General features: G+C 40.7%; 2 protein-coding genes across 10 annotated transcripts in view; one reads left to right on the forward strand and one right to left on the reverse strand.

Annotated features, from left to right (window-relative positions):
- The window catches only part of erc2 (ELKS/RAB6-interacting/CAST family member 2), a 36,391-nt gene extending 30,902 nt beyond the window's left edge, over window positions 1-5,489 (forward strand). For 4 of the 7 annotated variants that reach the window (XM_079340844.1, XM_079340845.1, XM_079340846.1 and 1 more), the window contains 7 exons: window positions 1,066-1,189; window positions 1,799-1,959; window positions 2,661-2,808; window positions 3,268-3,306; window positions 3,839-4,489; window positions 5,155-5,235; window positions 5,320-5,489. In XM_079340844.1, the coding sequence (XP_079196970.1) occupies window positions 1,066-1,189; window positions 1,799-1,959; window positions 2,661-2,808; window positions 3,268-3,306; window positions 3,839-4,489; window positions 5,155-5,181 (1,150 nt within the window). In that variant the 3' untranslated portion in view covers window positions 5,182-5,235; window positions 5,320-5,489. The remainder of the gene's footprint in view (window positions 1-1,065; window positions 1,190-1,798; window positions 1,960-2,660; window positions 2,809-3,267; window positions 3,307-3,838; window positions 4,490-5,154; window positions 5,236-5,319) is intronic. The other 3 variants (XM_079340847.1, XM_079340849.1, XM_079340850.1) reach the window with 1 other exon arrangement.
- A 5,126-nt stretch (window positions 5,490-10,615) lies between these two features.
- Window positions 10,616-16,655, reverse strand: creld1a (cysteine-rich with EGF-like domains 1a). 3 transcript variants are annotated; one of them, XM_079340853.1, is made up of 7 exons: window positions 16,600-16,655; window positions 15,941-16,016; window positions 13,392-13,563; window positions 13,215-13,298; window positions 12,244-12,339; window positions 12,016-12,156; window positions 10,616-11,924 (listed from the first exon to the last, which is right to left on the reverse strand). In XM_079340853.1, the coding sequence occupies exons 3-7, from the start codon at window positions 13,561-13,563 to the stop codon at window positions 11,704-11,706; spliced, it is 714 nt and encodes a 237-aa protein (XP_079196979.1). In that variant the 5' UTR covers window positions 15,941-16,016; window positions 16,600-16,655; the 3' UTR covers window positions 10,616-11,703. The 3 variants fall into 3 exon arrangements, with proteins under 3 accessions (XP_079196979.1, XP_079196980.1, XP_079196978.1); XM_079340854.1 differs by lacking the exon at window positions 16,600-16,655 and having other exon boundaries at window positions 13,392-13,591; window positions 15,941-16,501; XM_079340852.1 differs by lacking the exon at window positions 16,600-16,655 and having other exon boundaries at window positions 15,941-16,498.
- Window positions 16,656-16,695: the final 40 nt, after the last annotated feature.

Below are 16,695 nucleotides of genomic sequence, written 5' to 3' on the forward strand. Positions count from 1 at the left end.
TTCCTTCCAATCCACCCTACACCACCCTTCCTCGCTTGATCGACCAGACACTAAGGGAAATGATCAGCCTAGTGGCCTGCATGAATAGAGCTGCTGTGCTCCAGGTCTACACGCGCTCAGTAAGTGAGGTGCTGTAGTAGGTAGGGTCCGGACTGAACCCTTGGTCCTGAAGTGTGTCAGTCCATTTGGGTCTGTTTTTGTCTGAAGAACCCTGCATCCATAACTTATTCTCTCGCTCCTTCTCTTTGTCAAACCACTTTCGGCCTTACCCTGACTTCTGCTAGGCTCTGAGGACCCCCCTCCCCATCCCCCCCCCCCTTCCCTGGCTGATTTGCCTGTGTGACTGCATGCCACTCCCAGGCTTGACAGTAGATGCAAATGATTCTATGTTTTCAGAGAAGGTACATCTTGCATTAGCTGTGTCAGGCTGCAGTCACAGGCTACTTTGTAGTTTCCCAGTTTGTTCGACAAGAAACACTGGGATCTCATCTGGGACCTCTGTATTGTTTTTTTTGTTGTTTCTTTATGTTCTGGTTCTAACGTCTCTTTTTTTACTTTTGTCCTTGGTGTGCTCTCTCGTCTGCTGCCTTCAATGTCTCCTATACTTGTTTCGTCATCTCCTTTTCTTCTACCTTTACCCCCCTCCCTCTGCAGTCTAGCTCCTAGGTAAGTTATGCCCCTCCCCCTTCAGCACATTCATTTCTACCTCTGTCCATCCCATCCTAACTCTGGTGCTCTAACCTTTAAGTCATGACAACAGTGTCATTTTAACATGAGGCAATCAATTCATTTCTGATGCTCATGTCTGTCCCAGTGATGTCACGAGTGGTACTATTTTGAAACAGAATTTATTCAAAATGCCCATGGCGGTCATCACACTGTATTTGCTCTTTGTGTGTTTATTGTTTATGATATATGGGTTTATATTGTATTGTATCCTACTCGCATATCTACTAACTGTAATTCAAAACGTTGCCCCTAGAATTAATGTTGAATACCTGGTTCACGCAATGTTATTCAGAACAACTGGTGAAGGAACAATCTTAAGGTTTTGTGATTTTACAGACAAGGAGGCAAAGACATGACAAAGAAGGGTCCAAACATCAAACTGGGACCACAAGGGGACAAGAAAGGTTTAGGACAAGACCTTCGTAAGGATGGCACCATGGATGGTGGCCACCACTCAAAGGTGCGGTTTAAGTCTTAAAAAATGTATTTAGAAGTTTATTCAGTAAAAGTGTTCCTCTCTGTAATCCACCCCTGTTGAAACACCTCTCTATAGGATTCACAATAGTACTGCAAATTGCATTCACACATGCACAAATAACTTTTAAAAACATTTTTTTACCTTTTCTATTGTCACTAATGACACGTGTTTATTAGTTACACAATTTGGCAACAGATACATTTTTTTTAGCTTGATTCTTTCTTTATTCTTTTCTTTGAAAGATGTGCAAAGTCACAATATTGCACACTGTTAAACTTGAACAAACAAGCTTACATTTATTAGCGGTTAAATCCATTGTAAGTTAGACACTGCACATTTTATATTTAAATGTTTATCAAAAGAGCAAAATATTAATTTTCAACTGAAAGTCGTGCCATAAGCCTGCTAAAAACAACCAGCATAGTTGATTTGTATGTAAGTACCGCATCTAATAGCTTATCACAGATTTGGATTTTGGGCTGGACAATCAGATTTCAGGGGGGCCCATGCAACCCCTCTGTCCTTGCCCCTTGTGATATTTAAGGATTAAGGTTCGGTTTGGCGTTCTCATATAATGTTTGTTTTCATCAGTTGGAGGATCTGATGAACACGCTGGAGAGGACGAGGCAGGAGCTGGATTCTACCAAGCAGCGTCTCTCCTCCACACAGCAGTCACTGCAGGAGAGGGACACGCATCTCACCAACATGAGACAAGAGCGCAGGAAACAGCTGGAGGAAATCCTGGAAATGAAGTAGGCTCTCCTGTTGTGTCTCTTGAGTATACATGACTACCTTTTCTGTCTGGAAAAGTAGACAGCTTCCACCCTTCCAATCCACATTATTACGCGGTAGAAGTGGATGCAGCTTTCAAGAAGTCAGTTATTAATTTGTGAATTCTCACTAGTAAGCCCTGAGTTATGGAAGTTGAATTGGCCATTTATGTTTTGTAAAACCAGAAATTACCATATCTGAATGACAAAATGGATGGATACCCTTTATTACGCCATTTGAGATTTATTATAGGGAGTTTACGCTTGTTTTTCAACAAGTACAGTTGCCTCCTGCTGGCCATGAGAGACATGTCATGTTTAACATAGAATTTTAACCATTTTTTTTTCACTTTTGAAACCAAGGGCTTCATCCACATCTAATACAGCTTGCATACACTGCCTTTGTTGTAGATTCATTTGAAGGGGGAAAGGCATTCAAACCATGTAAATAACTAATGTAATTCATAATTAATATTTTTAGAATGTTCACACTCTGTTTATTGGTCAATTGTGGATCTAATCAGGTCAGTTCACAAAAGGCACTTGAACAGCATCTGACATTGTTTTAAAGTCTTTAAATTGCTCAATTGAATTGCCCATCTACCGTATATACCATTTATAAATTGTTCTTCCTTATTTCAAAACAAAAGTGCAGATGGTGTTTTGGTTTTTAATTCTTTTAGGCAACAAGCTTTGCTGGCAGCCATCAGTGAGAAAGACGCTAATATTGCACTGCTGGAACTTTCTGCCTCCAATAAAAAGAAGACCCAGGACGAAGTGATGTCCCTCAAGAGGGAGCGGGACAAACTGATGCACCAGCTGAAACAGCATGTAAGTACTGCAACACGGTGCAGCCTATGTTTAAGTCTGTATCTCATTGCCAAGGCAACATTCATCACAATGAAAAATATAGCTGTACATTTCATCTGCAGAGAGTGGTGCGCGTGCATGCTCACAGATTCTCTGGGGTGCTCTAGTTTTGGCGCTATTCCCAATGTTAGCATCTAATTGTGCAGCATGAGTCAGGGGAACTTTTACGTCTTCTTGGGCCGCTTAAAGCTTGAGTCATTCTAAAGAGCTACAAATCAAGCTACAAGCTTTCATTAGAAAAGTGCAAGGCAAATGCAATTTTTTTTCTGGCAATGAATATACATTTAACATCAGCGTGGATATTTTCCAATGTGTTTTTTTGCAAAGCTAATATCAATTTCATACTAAAGTCTTATAATCTATTATTCAAGATGTGTTTATTAGGTCAAACATTGAGTCTTAAATGTTTTTGCTTTCAAGCTTCAAGTCATGTCAGGTATTCAAGGAGTCAAGTCTCAAGTAAGTAGAAACATGCAGCCGTCAAGCCCAAGTCAGGACCCAAGACTTTTTTTTTTGTTGCTTTCTTTACTGAGAGGAACTTGGGTGGTAACGACAGTATATGGCAAAACAAATTACATGTCATAAAAATGATTCACGCCTAAGATGGTAACATAGTCACTAACACAAGCTTCAAATTGTTTTAGTATCTTCCTCCATCACAACCTTTAAATTATACAATAACATTTGAGTGAGGCAGTTGATTTGTTTTAACCTGATGTAGCTTTATGCTTAGCTCATTTTTAACTTACTGTTGCTTTTGCACATCTTTTTTGGTTTTAACAGAATTTGGGCGGTTTCCCCAAATTGTCTTTTATCTTTAAAATCAAGATAACTTTTCAGAATGACTACAAAGAGTTAAAGCCTGTGTTTTTGTTCCTATGATATTGCCTTGTCATACACTGTAAAGTATTCCTGTTTAAATAACCCACATATACTATAAATAATAATCATCATTTTCTATTAAATATTTTCCTATCTCATCTGTCTGCAGACACAGAGTAGAATGAAGCTGATCGCAGACAACTATGAAGACGAGCAGTATCATCCACACGGTCCTCACCACCCACAGCCGCAGCCTGCCCACGCACAGCCTCAGGCCCAGCCCCAGTACCCCCACACCCCCCATGCTCCCCACGCCCAGCAGACTCCATACACACACAACATACATCCTCAACATCAACAGCACCCACAGGCCCCCCCACAGCACCCGCACCCACAGCAGCCACAACCCCAGTACCCTCACCCTGCTCACCAGCAGCACCCCCAGCAACATCCTCAGCAACACCCTCAGCAACACCCTCAGCAACACCCTCAGCAACACCCTCAGCACCCCCAACCACCTCCCCAGCACCAACAGCATCAACAGCACCCACGTCCCCCACAGCCCCAACACCCTCACCAGCAGCACCCACAGCATCCTCAGCAGCACCCACATGGACATCCTCCACAGCAGCACCCTCACCCACAACACCCACATGGCCCTCCGCAACAAGGACCCCATCCACAACACCCACATCCCCAGCACCCTCAGCACCCACAGCATCCACACCATGCCCAGCATCCACGTCACCCGTCGCCGCATCATCGTGGAGGGCCCGCCAGAGGACCCCCGCACGCTGGTCACCGTCCCAACCAGGACCAGGTCAGATATCTTTCATGTCAAACTTGATAATATCACAAATCCCTACCAAATTCACAAGTTACTTCAACATCATTGAAACATTTAAATCTTTTTAAGTAGGGCCCCAAAGCTCCTTCTGCATCAAAGAATGACAGATAAGCTTTCAATTTACATTTGATTTTAGTCCTTTGGACCCGCAGAGTGAAGTTTTCCCAGAACTTCATGAGAACTAAAGTGCATTACAATTTCTATAGACCTACTGTGAGGCGGGTTTAACTCTTATTAGCAAAGAGATAAGGTGTACCTCTTTGTCCACAGGTTCCACCAAGACAATTTCTCATAATAGCTTAATGTGTTTCCCCTGTTACACATCTCTCTGTCTCTTGTTCAGAGTTGCTTTTCTGTAATATGCTTTTGTATGCTGCCGTATTGAAACTAAACAAACAAATGATAACAATCAAAAAACTCTGCAGCATTGATGGTCTGATTTTGGTACTGCAGCAACAACCTTCTTGTGATGCAAATTCATACCAATCAAAATCATAGCCTTCTACAACTTGTGCCAGAAGCTGCACTGTAACTATAGATTACATTAATACATTTTTCGCTGCTTTGACTTAAGGAATCTTTTACATTTTCTCTGATTCAAGTGTCTGATTACTTTTCTCCTTTCTTGCATATCTCAGGATGACGATGAGGGCATTTGGGCATAATCCCAACAGTGACAACCAAAGCTATGACGTTGTTTTGAGGGGTGAGATAAAAATGTAAGACTTTCACATGGATATGATTGACTGCTTTCATTTTAAAATATTTCTAAAACAGAATTTTGTGACATCTCTTACACTTAGACGATTCAGTCACTACTGGAGGAGCACAGCAATGCCATGATGTTGAAACACCATCCTACCAAACATTTATTACCTCCACCTAATCAACACTCAGCTATGGGATCTTTTTTTCCGATGGGAGAGGAGAGGGCACTCAGGTGTGCAGGTCATGCGGGGAGACCGACAGCTCAGCAGGTAATTTAACGAATCAGGAAACACGTTATATATACTAACAAATTCATTAAAGGCAGGGTTGGAAAACTAGCTTGATTTTGAAAGTGGCATTCTCTCCGTGCTCCGTCTTCACCCACCTCCTCCCCTCTGTGCCATTGGTCATTGTCATTAGTGTGAGATCGTGCATGCATGGGGTAGAGAACAAGCAGGGAGACAGGGAGGCATGGTTGGTTTATTAAAATGCATACAATGAGTGTAAACATCAGTCAAAGTTTGTACATGCTCACAACAGATTTTTCTTTTCTTTTTCAGAGCAGATGAATTATTAATTACTGTCAGGACTTAAAGACAACTTCCACCACAATAATTTGATCTGCTTTCTCTTATGCACCCCTGAAAAGTTGTACAAAGGTCAGGCAAGGCAAGGCAAGTTTATTCTGTTCAGACACAAGGCAATTCACAGTGCTTTACAGACATAAAAACATTCAAACATTCAAACAGAGCTTAAGGAAAGAAACAGAACAGAAATGTAAAAATAAAAAAAAGGAAAGCCAATTTCCCCCAAAATCTTTATTAACATATGTCCCCCACAGAAGGAAGTTTTCCCTGAAAGACTGGAGGCGACGGGACATAAAAAGGAGACTGCATAACTGAATGTTAACAAGATTTCCAAGATGGCAAGCAAAGTGTTGTCTGACACTATTTTCATAGCTTTGGAGTGACATTGCACACCGTATGGAACCGCCCACCTGTTGGGCATAAAACTGCCAATGCGTCTGGATACCAAGAGTGACAAATGCGACTGATAGTGTCCCAACAAATGCCTCTATGTTCAATTTTTGTATTATTATGATATCAGTTATTCGTTCAGCCATTCAGTCTGACAACCGTGGCACATTCAACTGAAAGTCTCTATTTACCATTCTGACTCTTCAAACCTTAACACACGCAAGAACTTTGTCTTTTGTTGTGATTGACATTGTGATGTGAGTCCTCTGTAAGGGTTGCAGGTGCCCAAATCTCACAGGATATCTGAATGTCTCTGTTTTGCTGTGGTTGTCAGGTGATGTGAACGAGTTTTGAAGAGATGGAAAACTAAAATGTCTGTGCTGCAGTTCGACAGTGTTTTTAATTGTTTTTTCATGCTGGCCTGAAAGCTATGAAATGACAGGTTTTGCCTTCAAATCAATGTATTGTACATGTCAACATCAATGAAGGAACCAAGAAGAGCATTCTGGCGAGGATTCAAAATAATGCTAGAGTCACATGTCTAAAGCACTGGTTACTCATCGGTCGCTAGATGTGAACATTACCGCCTCCTTCTTCCTTGCAGTAAACTTTCCTTAATATAACATAATATAATTCATACATTTACAGATCATTTTACTAACTAGGGGACTAACCGTAAAACTTCTGTAAAAAGTCGGGGTGAAGGAAGATGCAGCAAACCCTAGAATATTTCAGGGGTTTTGTGCAAGTGTGAAAACAAAATAACTGATTTAAAAAAACATTTTAAAAATGAATTTCACACTTTCCTCTTTATTTTCTATTCAAGGTGACCCTGGACGTCTTTTTGTTTGCACAGGAGCTGATCACAGAAAAGGACTGAAACAGAAGCAGAAGAGAAAGAATTGGTTGCTGATGGACCACGATGTTCTCTGTGTCAGACCTTGCTTTGACAAGTCATGTGATCAAAACAACAGCCCAGAGCCAGAGGTCACCTGACCTGTCTGTCACCTGCAGGACGCTGCACCTCCTCAGGCCAACAAGGCCCTCTTCATCCTCCCAGCAGATAGTTCGTCACTGTCTGTGCTCAGTATTGTGTTGTTCATCCTCTTTCCACTGACAGATTCAAGATCATGGTTGTGTTGGTGTCTGCGTCACTTGCCAGACTGACTCCTCTTACTCTGGTTGGCTCCCCGCTGACTTTGTCACAATCCTCACTGCCCTGCTGACCCACTTGGTGACATCTGGCCCCTTTACCTGGCTGTTCAATTGTTTTAGTCACCTGATCGTCTCCATGACACGTTGTGGCTCCCACTGTCCTCTTTTATAACCTTTATACCTTCCCATTTCTAGTGCAGATGATATTCAGCATCTATAGAAGTGATACAAGGTCCCTTAACTTAAAAACAAGAGTATACAACAAGAGTATAGCATGTTCTACATATCCCAGATTTGAGTTATTTTTCATCGTTGGCAAAAAGAAAGAGCTCAGAGTTTACAGTTTGTCCGCCTTTAGCCTTGCCTGCAGCAACAGGGTTTCCTAGGCTGCATGAGCAGGGCCCTCCACTTCTCGGGCCCGTTTTGGCCTTAAGGCTGTGGCTGCCATTGGTGTTTCTTCATGTTACCTCATTTGAATCAGAAATAGTCAAAAAATCAATCTATGCAGGTGTTAACATGGAGTGAATGCGTGTTTAGGTTCCTCATCCTTTCTCAAATTTGTCAATCAAAGTGTAATCAACCATCCAATCGGAGGCCAAGAGAGCGGTCAGCAGATATTCATCGGTCCGATTATTTTGAGGTTCTGAGACTATGCACCTATGCACCTCCTCCATGTTGCAGGAATTTTTACTATTGGTGCTTCCGCTGGTGCTCAAACTGAATGGTGTCAGACGACCTGGTAAAGAGAGATTTAAAAAAAGAAAAGCCTTCATAAAAACACTGTAAAAGACAGCCTTGTACATATGATTCGACCTTGGGGGGATACTGCTATTATAAATACTGTTACAGACTACGTAAGGGAGGAGATGCTCAATAGATGTTTTCCCTGCAGGCCTATTTTGAACCATTGACAACCCAATGTCTGACCTGCAGTGTGCTCCTGCTCCCCTCTCTCCTGTAATCCTCCTCTTCCAGTAGTAGTCTGTGTGACCTCCCCAAACATAGTGACTCGTTTTCTCCTGAACAAGGTGGCCTGTGCCTCGTAAAAAACAGCAACTGTACACATATATGATAGATATGCATATATTATACATATAGAGAGAATTCTATAGTGTGTCTATACGTGGTCAGAAAATTGTTTCAAACTGACAAAGATAATCTATCTGCGTTTTTTCTTCATGGTTATTTTTCTAACTGGCTGGAGGTCAGAGAGGTGTCTTAGTGTGTTGAGTGGTGTGTTTTTCCTCTGGTTTGTACGTTGTGAGAAAGCCCCTCAGCAGCAAGTAACATTCCCTGTCTGAAAACACAGGACAGCCCAGAAAAAAAAGAGCTTTAGAGTAGTTTATAGGAAACAGAGAAATATATTCGAGTCTGAATTGAAGGCTAGAAAAGCTGATATTATGACATTCCTTTTTAAATGTGAAAACATTCAGTTGAAGACCATTTGCTTGTGGTGACAACTTTCAAACAAGAAATAATATCTTGAGTTTTTGCAGCTCACATAGGTAGCAATGAGATTATGTCTGCTGCATTCAGCAGGCAGAAAAACTTGCACTTGTGAGGACTATCACTACTTACATCCAAGTGGAGGGTTGAGTGACTCTGTCGGATGCATATCTTTCACCTGTTGTGTCGTCGTCGTCTTGTGAACAGAAGTGGTGACAAAATGTGACTGTGACAGCTCGTTTAGTAGAAAAATCCAACACATTGTTGCAGTGTTGTGGAAAGTTGAATTAGACTGTTACTCTCCCCACTTCCTCTCCCTCCCGTTATGGTGCCTGTGTGTGTCTCCTGTTTTTTGGCCAAGTGTTGATTGTTATATATAAATGTCTCTCCCATCTTCCACTAACCGAGGTGATCCATGCATCACGTTTTGTGTCCACTCCAAACATGACCCTCTACTGCGTCTGTCACTGACCAAGAATCGGCAAATTGTGTGGTGTTTGTGTTTACAAAAGTTATAAGAAAGGTCCTAATTTGGATTATTCTTTAAAAAAAAATAGGAAGATAATGCAAACGGACAAAGGAGCAAAAAAACTATCACTTCACCATCGGGAGGCGGAGTATGAATCCTCCATTTTCAGGTCTTATCTACTGAATACTTGAAGTAGGTGGTTCTCCTACCATGAAACACCAGATATGATTTACATGGTAGAAAACGTGAAACATTTCAATTGTGCCCAGCCCATGCATGCTGATTTTTACATAACGTGCCAACTGAGTGGTGATGTAAGGATAATCTCATGTTGTCTATGCAGAGCGATTTCTCAAACGTCGTGTCAAAAAGGTTCCGGAGACACAGAGGCTTAAAGACGCTGAGGCTGCTTTCCTGCGCTTAGACTTAAGACTAATCCTGGTTGTGAAGGACTGACACTGCACTCAGTGTGAGGTGGAGTCAAGAAGTCAAGTCTGCACCTGTGCCTGCTGGCAGCCATGTCGAAAAACTCAAGATAAAAGCCTTTAGAGTTAGCAGTAATTAAAAAGCCTTTGAGAAAAAGTATGAAAAGATGGAACACATATTTTCACCTTATTGTTGTTATCCAGGTTGTTTTTCATTTGGATATAAGTTGCAAAAACGTTGGATCAAACGAATCACTGTGACCAATGCCAGAAACTTTGTTTTTCTTTAAACAGAACAAATATTGACTTTTTTAATTTTATCATTTCTATTTATTTTTTTCTATTTGAGTTAGCTTTATTTTTTCTATTGTTTCTGCTTCTTGAAAATGCCAGTTTGAGACTGTACTACTTAATTTTAGTAAATGTTTGAGCTGTACAGTAAAAACCTATGAACAAGTTCAATGTGAGTGTCCAGCATGCTGAATGAAAACCTGTGTGAACGTGAGTTAATCTCCCATGATGCATCATTCCTCACTCATTATTGCATCCGCATCGTGCATTGTGACGGTGAGATGTTGTGTTTGAGAGTGATGTGTGTGTCTCACTTACTGTGTCCCATTAGTAGACAGCCTGTACAGTTTTGTGAGAGTGAAGCATGTTTCTTGGGGTTGCTTGTGTAAATGTATTCAGAAAAGAGGGATACGAGTGTGTGTCTGAGTGTGTATAACTGCCTTTATGGGTGTGTGTGTGTGTGTGTGTGTGTGTGTGTGTGTGTGTGTGTGCGTGTGTATCATGAATGCACAAGAGAATCTATCCAAAAAAGAAAAAAAACTTTATCAGAAGTCCCTAGAGAAAAAAACGCGAGACTGAGTCAAAGTATTGAATGAAGCATGGATACTCTGTGATGTTTTTTTTAACCTAGGAGGCTGTCCTCAGTGCCCCAGTTTGCTATTGTATGTGCTGTAACAGAATATTACTATTGAGTGTTGGCCAGCTTGTTTATATCCATCAAATAAAGGTGACTTTCTTTCTGTCGCTGTTGGTCATTTTCTACTTCCAGAACATTTAATATTTGAGTAGAATCTAGTCTTTTTCTTGTACTAAAAAGAGTCATAGTATGAACGTTTTATAAAATTAATGATATTGTCGCTAAAATAAAAACAGAGCAGCAACTTCCAGTGTTGAAAAATGAAGGAAAGTGCCAAGAAAGTGCAAAAAACTGCAGTTCATTCAGTGCCCACTTAAGGTTAGCTACAAAAAGCCACAAACACCCATCCAAGAATAAAAACCTTTTCACAGCAGAAATAAGGTTTTTACTCAAATTCAAACAACAAAGATTTGTCGTTCCTTCTGAAATTTGAGAAAAATTAGATCATTTCTAAAAGCTCCAGTAGGAGTTCACAGGTGGATGCTGCGGTTAAAAAGCATGAGTAGAACACAGCACTGGTAATGACTGAGTAGAGGGGGAGACTGGAAACCTTGCAGCTTCAATAAACAGTAAAAGTTGGAGGATGTGTTAACGGGTCATTGTGAAGACTGATGCATGGGACTGTAAAATCAGAGCTGCTTGAGTTGCCTGGCTAAACTAACTTCAAGGCATCGCCACATACCTGGCTTGATTTACATAAGGAAGATCTTTCAGTAACGCCAAAGTATTCGACTATGTAGAAATATGTTGATAACTGCAGCGCTGTCCAAAATGATCAAAAAGGAACTCTTGCTGTTGTAAAAAAAGCTTTAGTTCAGTGTTTAACAATGAAACATGAAAATAAAGATGCTTTAAGGGAAAAGGGTAAAATTCAGGGCTAAAGGTGAATTTGTTGAAAATGTACCAAACTGTACACTCTTTCTGTTTTGATGTCCTAAATACAATATCAATAAGTCATATCACCATATTACAAGTAATTGTAAAATATTTCATTTACTTGTCTGAACAGTGATGAGCTGAGCTGTAACCAATGCTAATTGATCTACCTTCTTAAGTCTTTTTTTTATCAGCTCAGTGCTTTACCGTACACTGAGAAAGTTGTCTAATAAACGGTCTCCCCGGTCAGAAAGCCAATACCCTGCCATGGCTGCCGTCGCTCCCATGAACACAGACATGTAGACCATATCTCCTTTAGCAGCCAGCGTGGCTAGAGCACAGAGCAAAACTCCGAAGAACATCTGCTGCAGCACTTCCACCTCATCCTCCTGGATGTCCTCAAACAGACCTTTTTCCTGAACACCTGCACAGAGAGACAGACAAGTCAGAGACTGATGGAGGTGCTCAAGTGGTTGTGGGTTCAAACATCTCCGAGTATGTACAGTGAGACTAACTTGGCTGCTGCTTCCTCACACAGACACCGTCCTTGCGTTTGAATCCTTTAGCACAGTCACAGCGGAATGAGCCCACTGTGTTGGCACAGATTTCATCCCGACCCTGACAGGCCAGCACCCTGTCACTACATTCATCTATATCTGAGAAAGAAAAAAAATACAGAGGATTCTAGATCACTTCACTGAGGACATAATGAATGCATGCTAACACCATCTAACATTGTTTACCCAAACACTTGGACCCTGTAAGTGTGAATCCAGAGGCACATTTCCTACACCGTGCTGGTCCACTGCCCATACAGCCCACACAAGCCAGGTCACAATCTGTAGGAAGAGAGAAGGTTAAATAATTTAAGTGTGTACAATTTAAATATACAGCATCATTTCATGTTAATACACCACTGGAGATTAAGGTTAAATCTTTTTTTTTTTTTTTTAAAGTCAGAATCTCATCCTGTTGTCTTATAACCTTGGTTGTGATCTTTATGAGGGGAAATATAAAAAAGGTCTATTTCAGCAGCAGGCTATAACATATTTGACAACTACCCTCCAGCAGTACTTCGAAGCCCTACAGATTACAATAAAGAAATAACCAGTCAATAAATAATCTTTTCACTGATGTTCTGTTTGCTTTTGTACGTCATTGATACATCATCAATCAGTCTTTCTTTTTACCAGTTAAAGCCGCCCCACGGGACATTTAAATGATACTGCTTTTTTATTTTATTCCTTTATTTGGATTCCTTCACACTTTGTAACATGAAAAAACTCATTGGTGGAAAACCTAGAAGAGTGCACAGAAAAAGTATGGCATGGAGATAAAAACAGCTGAAAAATGAAAAGGTATTTGTCAAGACAGACGAACAGCAAAAAGTATTTCGATTAACTCCTTTTTTTATTCAATTACAATTATTTCATCATCTCGCTGATTGGTGTTAAAAAGATAAACATGCAATTTTTGCACATGCATATTAAAATTAAAATTATTCCTTGATGTAAGAGACGAAGAAAAGATCAGCTGTTTCAGCTCAATATTATTGTCAGAGTAACGCCATTTTTTGGCGGCTAGTGGTTGGGAAATTCAAATTAGTGAATTTCTGAAACCTTTTAGATTCATCCATTATTTTATGACTTTTTACTCGATTTTCACTTTGACGCATTCATTTGATTTTTAGAACTACTCAGCCCAAAGCACTGACCTCTGCACTTAAAGGAGCCCTCCGTATTGAAGCAGTAGTTGTTTGCAGGACAGATACCCAGCTGGGTGTCACACTCATTAAAGTCTACAACAGATCAGAATAATGTTTAGTTAATAGTCTGTTTGTCTAACTCTGTCATACACAAACACTATTGGATCTACAGGCTGTATACAGTACCTACACAGGTGTTGTTATGGAGTATCCATCCTGTGCTGCATTCCTCACAGTGGTTGTTTTCAGGGCCTGAACACTTACTGCAGGCATGAGGACAGCTGTGTGCCTTAACTGCTAACAGACAACACAGCAAAGCAGCCTGCAGCAGGTTCCTGTGACGCATCCTCATCTCCATCTGTCCGAGAGAAAGCTGGTTTGTGTTTCTTGTTAAAATGAAAACATGTTTCTTGCAAGGTGGATAACGAGGAACAGATTGCTCACAGAAGAGAACAAATTAAAGTTGGAAAAAAAAAATGCTTTTCAAGAATTCAAAATTGTGTATAGTAAGGGGCTTAGCTCTCTCCCTAGGAATGTGTGCGCTTCTGTGTGTCTTGTCTTATTATAAAAGGACCATAAAGACTTTTGAAGTATCAGAATCGATGTAAGCCAAAAGATAGTCACCCTTTAAAGAGCATATTGCAGGTTAAAGACAAAACTTAACTAATCATAGGAAAATACGTTAACAATACTGTTTTTAAAGAAATTCAGAAATTAATAACCCACAGGGTCTCCTGGAGACGTTTTAGTACGTTTTCGCACGTCTTTGCTCTTTACTTCCGCATTCGGCTGTGACGTAACGTAAGGGAGTCCCGCTGAATCCCCGTCTGTTTAACATAGAAAAGCATGGATCCGAGTGTCACTCCCGTCAATAAAGAGGAAGAAAATATGTATTCCTTTACATATAATGGTCCACTGGCTTATTATTCTGAACCTGTTAGATGTGATAAAGAGCAGAAACAGGCAGGATTAGAGGAATAACGGCCTCAGGAGAGAAGTGAAGTTGTGGCGTGAGTAGAGACCCTGAGCAGGCGTCCTGCTGAGTGACAGGTGTCAGCTCGCCATATATGGGCTCGTGCTGTGTTCACATCAGCATATGTAAAGTTTGTAATCACATTCAATCCATTAAAAAACAATTTGTAGAAGGTGCAAGTGCCGATCATTCCCCTTTACATTGTATGGGAGTTGCTCGTAAAAAACGGCAAATCTGTACAACGTATTACGGTGCTGCGCTGTGCGCGCGCGCGCGAGAGAGAGAGACAGACAGACAGACATAGAACTCGATTACACGGCCTGTGCAAATGCAGCACTTTGTCTTTATTCCTCATGCAGCCCAGTGCTCACGTTGTTATAGAAAATACAGTGTATGGTGCAGGATTCTCCTGACGTGAGTTCACAGCGCACGTAATCCACACAAACATGCACAACAGCACACACTCCACAGTTTAATGCGTGCACATATCTTAGGCTACTACAAAAAGTTTAAAGTTTTAATGGGATAGACGACCGACAGAGCTTGTGTTTCTGTTTGTTTCCAAACCGCGCGTTCCGTCTTTCCCCACTGCGCGCACACACAAACACGCACACGCTCTGTTGCAACAGAGTTGGATTTATAATAAATCGTATGACTACATATATTAATACAGACTGTCCGGTGTCTATTACGCGCAAACTAGAGAATATAACAGAGGATTCCAGCAGATCAAATCACTAAATGCTTGTCTGCGTATATAATATTTTATCTTAAACACCCAGAGATTTAAATCATTAATAAGGAAACGCTTTTGTGTCTGATGCTGAAATATTCAACGTGTCTGTTCAATCGTTTCTGAGGTTGTGGGAATAATTCACCAAAAAACACTATGAATAATCAAGCCACTTACACTATGCACCCGAATGTGCGCCGCGCAAATTACAAACTATTGCAGGGAGGCATCCTGTCTATTCTCACTCACTACCACGTATCATTACACCTCTTTAATCATGTTTAGCCTGTTTTTTGTGCTTTAATTCTTTTGTGCTGCCTTCTAAATGTTTGTTTGTAAAGTGTTTCATGCTCTCAGTATAAGACAAGTTCCCCCAGGGGCAATAAAGGCTTCATTCATTCATTCATTCATACACGCATGCATAAAGCCGATCAAAGCAGAGTGACAGAACGCGACTCCTTTACGTTACGTCATATGACGCGTTGTTGAAAAAAAAGCGAGTTCTAAACAGCTACGCTAAAAACAGCCACTTTCTCCTTTAAATTAGAGCACTTATGTTTTGAAGAATATACAGAAAATTGATTCTACAGCCCTTATCTGACAACATGAAGTGTTAATCTCAATTTTTTTTTAACCTGCAATATGCTCTTTAAATACATAGAAATGAAAGAGAACCCTCAGAGAATTGCGATTGCGACATACTCTTCATTAAAACGGATTGTAAAATGTCTTGCAAAATGACACACATCTTACCAACCTTGTTTGACAGCTGAAAGTCGTAGGCCTGTTACTGAAATGGCTATCTGTCAAACATCGAGGCTTTGCATTTTTGGAGTTAGAATATCCGAAATATTGAAAGTTTATAAAAGGCTTATTGGAAAAAGGACAGGCTGTAAGTGCCAATACATGAAATTCTGTTTGACAAACATTTAAACACACGGTAAACGTTACACGTAGCCTACGTGTGTGTGTGTGCGTGTGTGTGTGTGCGTGTGTGCGTGTGTATGTTGAGTGCAGGGGTTCTTTTACCTTCCTCTATTCAGCGTCGACAGAGTTTGAAGCGTATCGTAAATTCCAAGCGGGACATGAAGGCCTCATGCGACTGCTGGGAAAATGTTCAAACTCCTCATTTGCATAATTGGCAATAAGCAGGTAATCGTAATAGCTGGCGAAGGAAAGAAATATGTCGTGGGAGAGACAAAAAGGAAGTGAAACTAAATATTTTTAGGACGAGCCTACAAATGAACTCTCTTTTTGTTTTGTTTTTTAGTTTTCTTTCCCACTAAAATAGGCCATCACTCCTCAAAATAAAATGTCGCTGGATTTGTCGCCTTTTGACAAAAAAAAAAGTCACCAAGAGGATATGGGAAGTCGCCGGGTTTAGCGAGAAAGTTTCCATGTCGGCAACACTGCTTCAAACGCTTGTGTCCTTAAACGGACACCAGATTACACTGTTGAGACACACCGTCCTCCACGGAAAAGAAACCAATCACAATCCGAGATCCACCAAGGACAAAAATAAACTAGCCTACAGTTGGCTATTTATATACAGGCAGATGAAAGTCTCATACTAAATGTATTAGTGCCTGAGCATGTTTAAGTTAAAGATTTTGTAATATCTTCTGCTTCAGTCATATTTAAGTAACAGCAAACTAATCCAAAGAAGATTCACAAATTAACTGAATTACCGCTGCAAGTGAATGGCTCTGGTTCGAGTCCGATCCTCTCCCACTGTCTTCTAAATGCTAATAACGTCGCTAAATAAATATATAAAACAGATGATA

The sequence above is a fragment of the Symphodus melops genome (assembly GCF_947650265.1).
Source record: "Symphodus melops genome assembly, chromosome: 4".
In the NCBI taxonomy this organism is placed as follows: domain Eukaryota; kingdom Metazoa; phylum Chordata; class Actinopteri; order Labriformes; family Labridae; genus Symphodus; species Symphodus melops.

Excerpts from the sequence above, each read along its gene's own strand:
- creld1a (XM_079340853.1), bottom strand. The coding sequence starts at position 13,563 with ATGGAGATGAGGATGCGTCACAGGAACCTGCTGCAGGCTGCTTTGCTG. Across the intron at positions 12,157-12,243 it reads TACAGGGTCCAAGTGTTTGG|ATATAGATGAATGTAGTGAC; the intron begins GTAAACAATGTT and ends TTTCTTTCTCAG. Across the intron at positions 11,925-12,015 it reads TGTGAGGAAGCAGCAGCCAA|GTGTTCAGGAAAAAGGTCTG; the intron begins GTTAGTCTCACT and ends CTCTCTGTGCAG.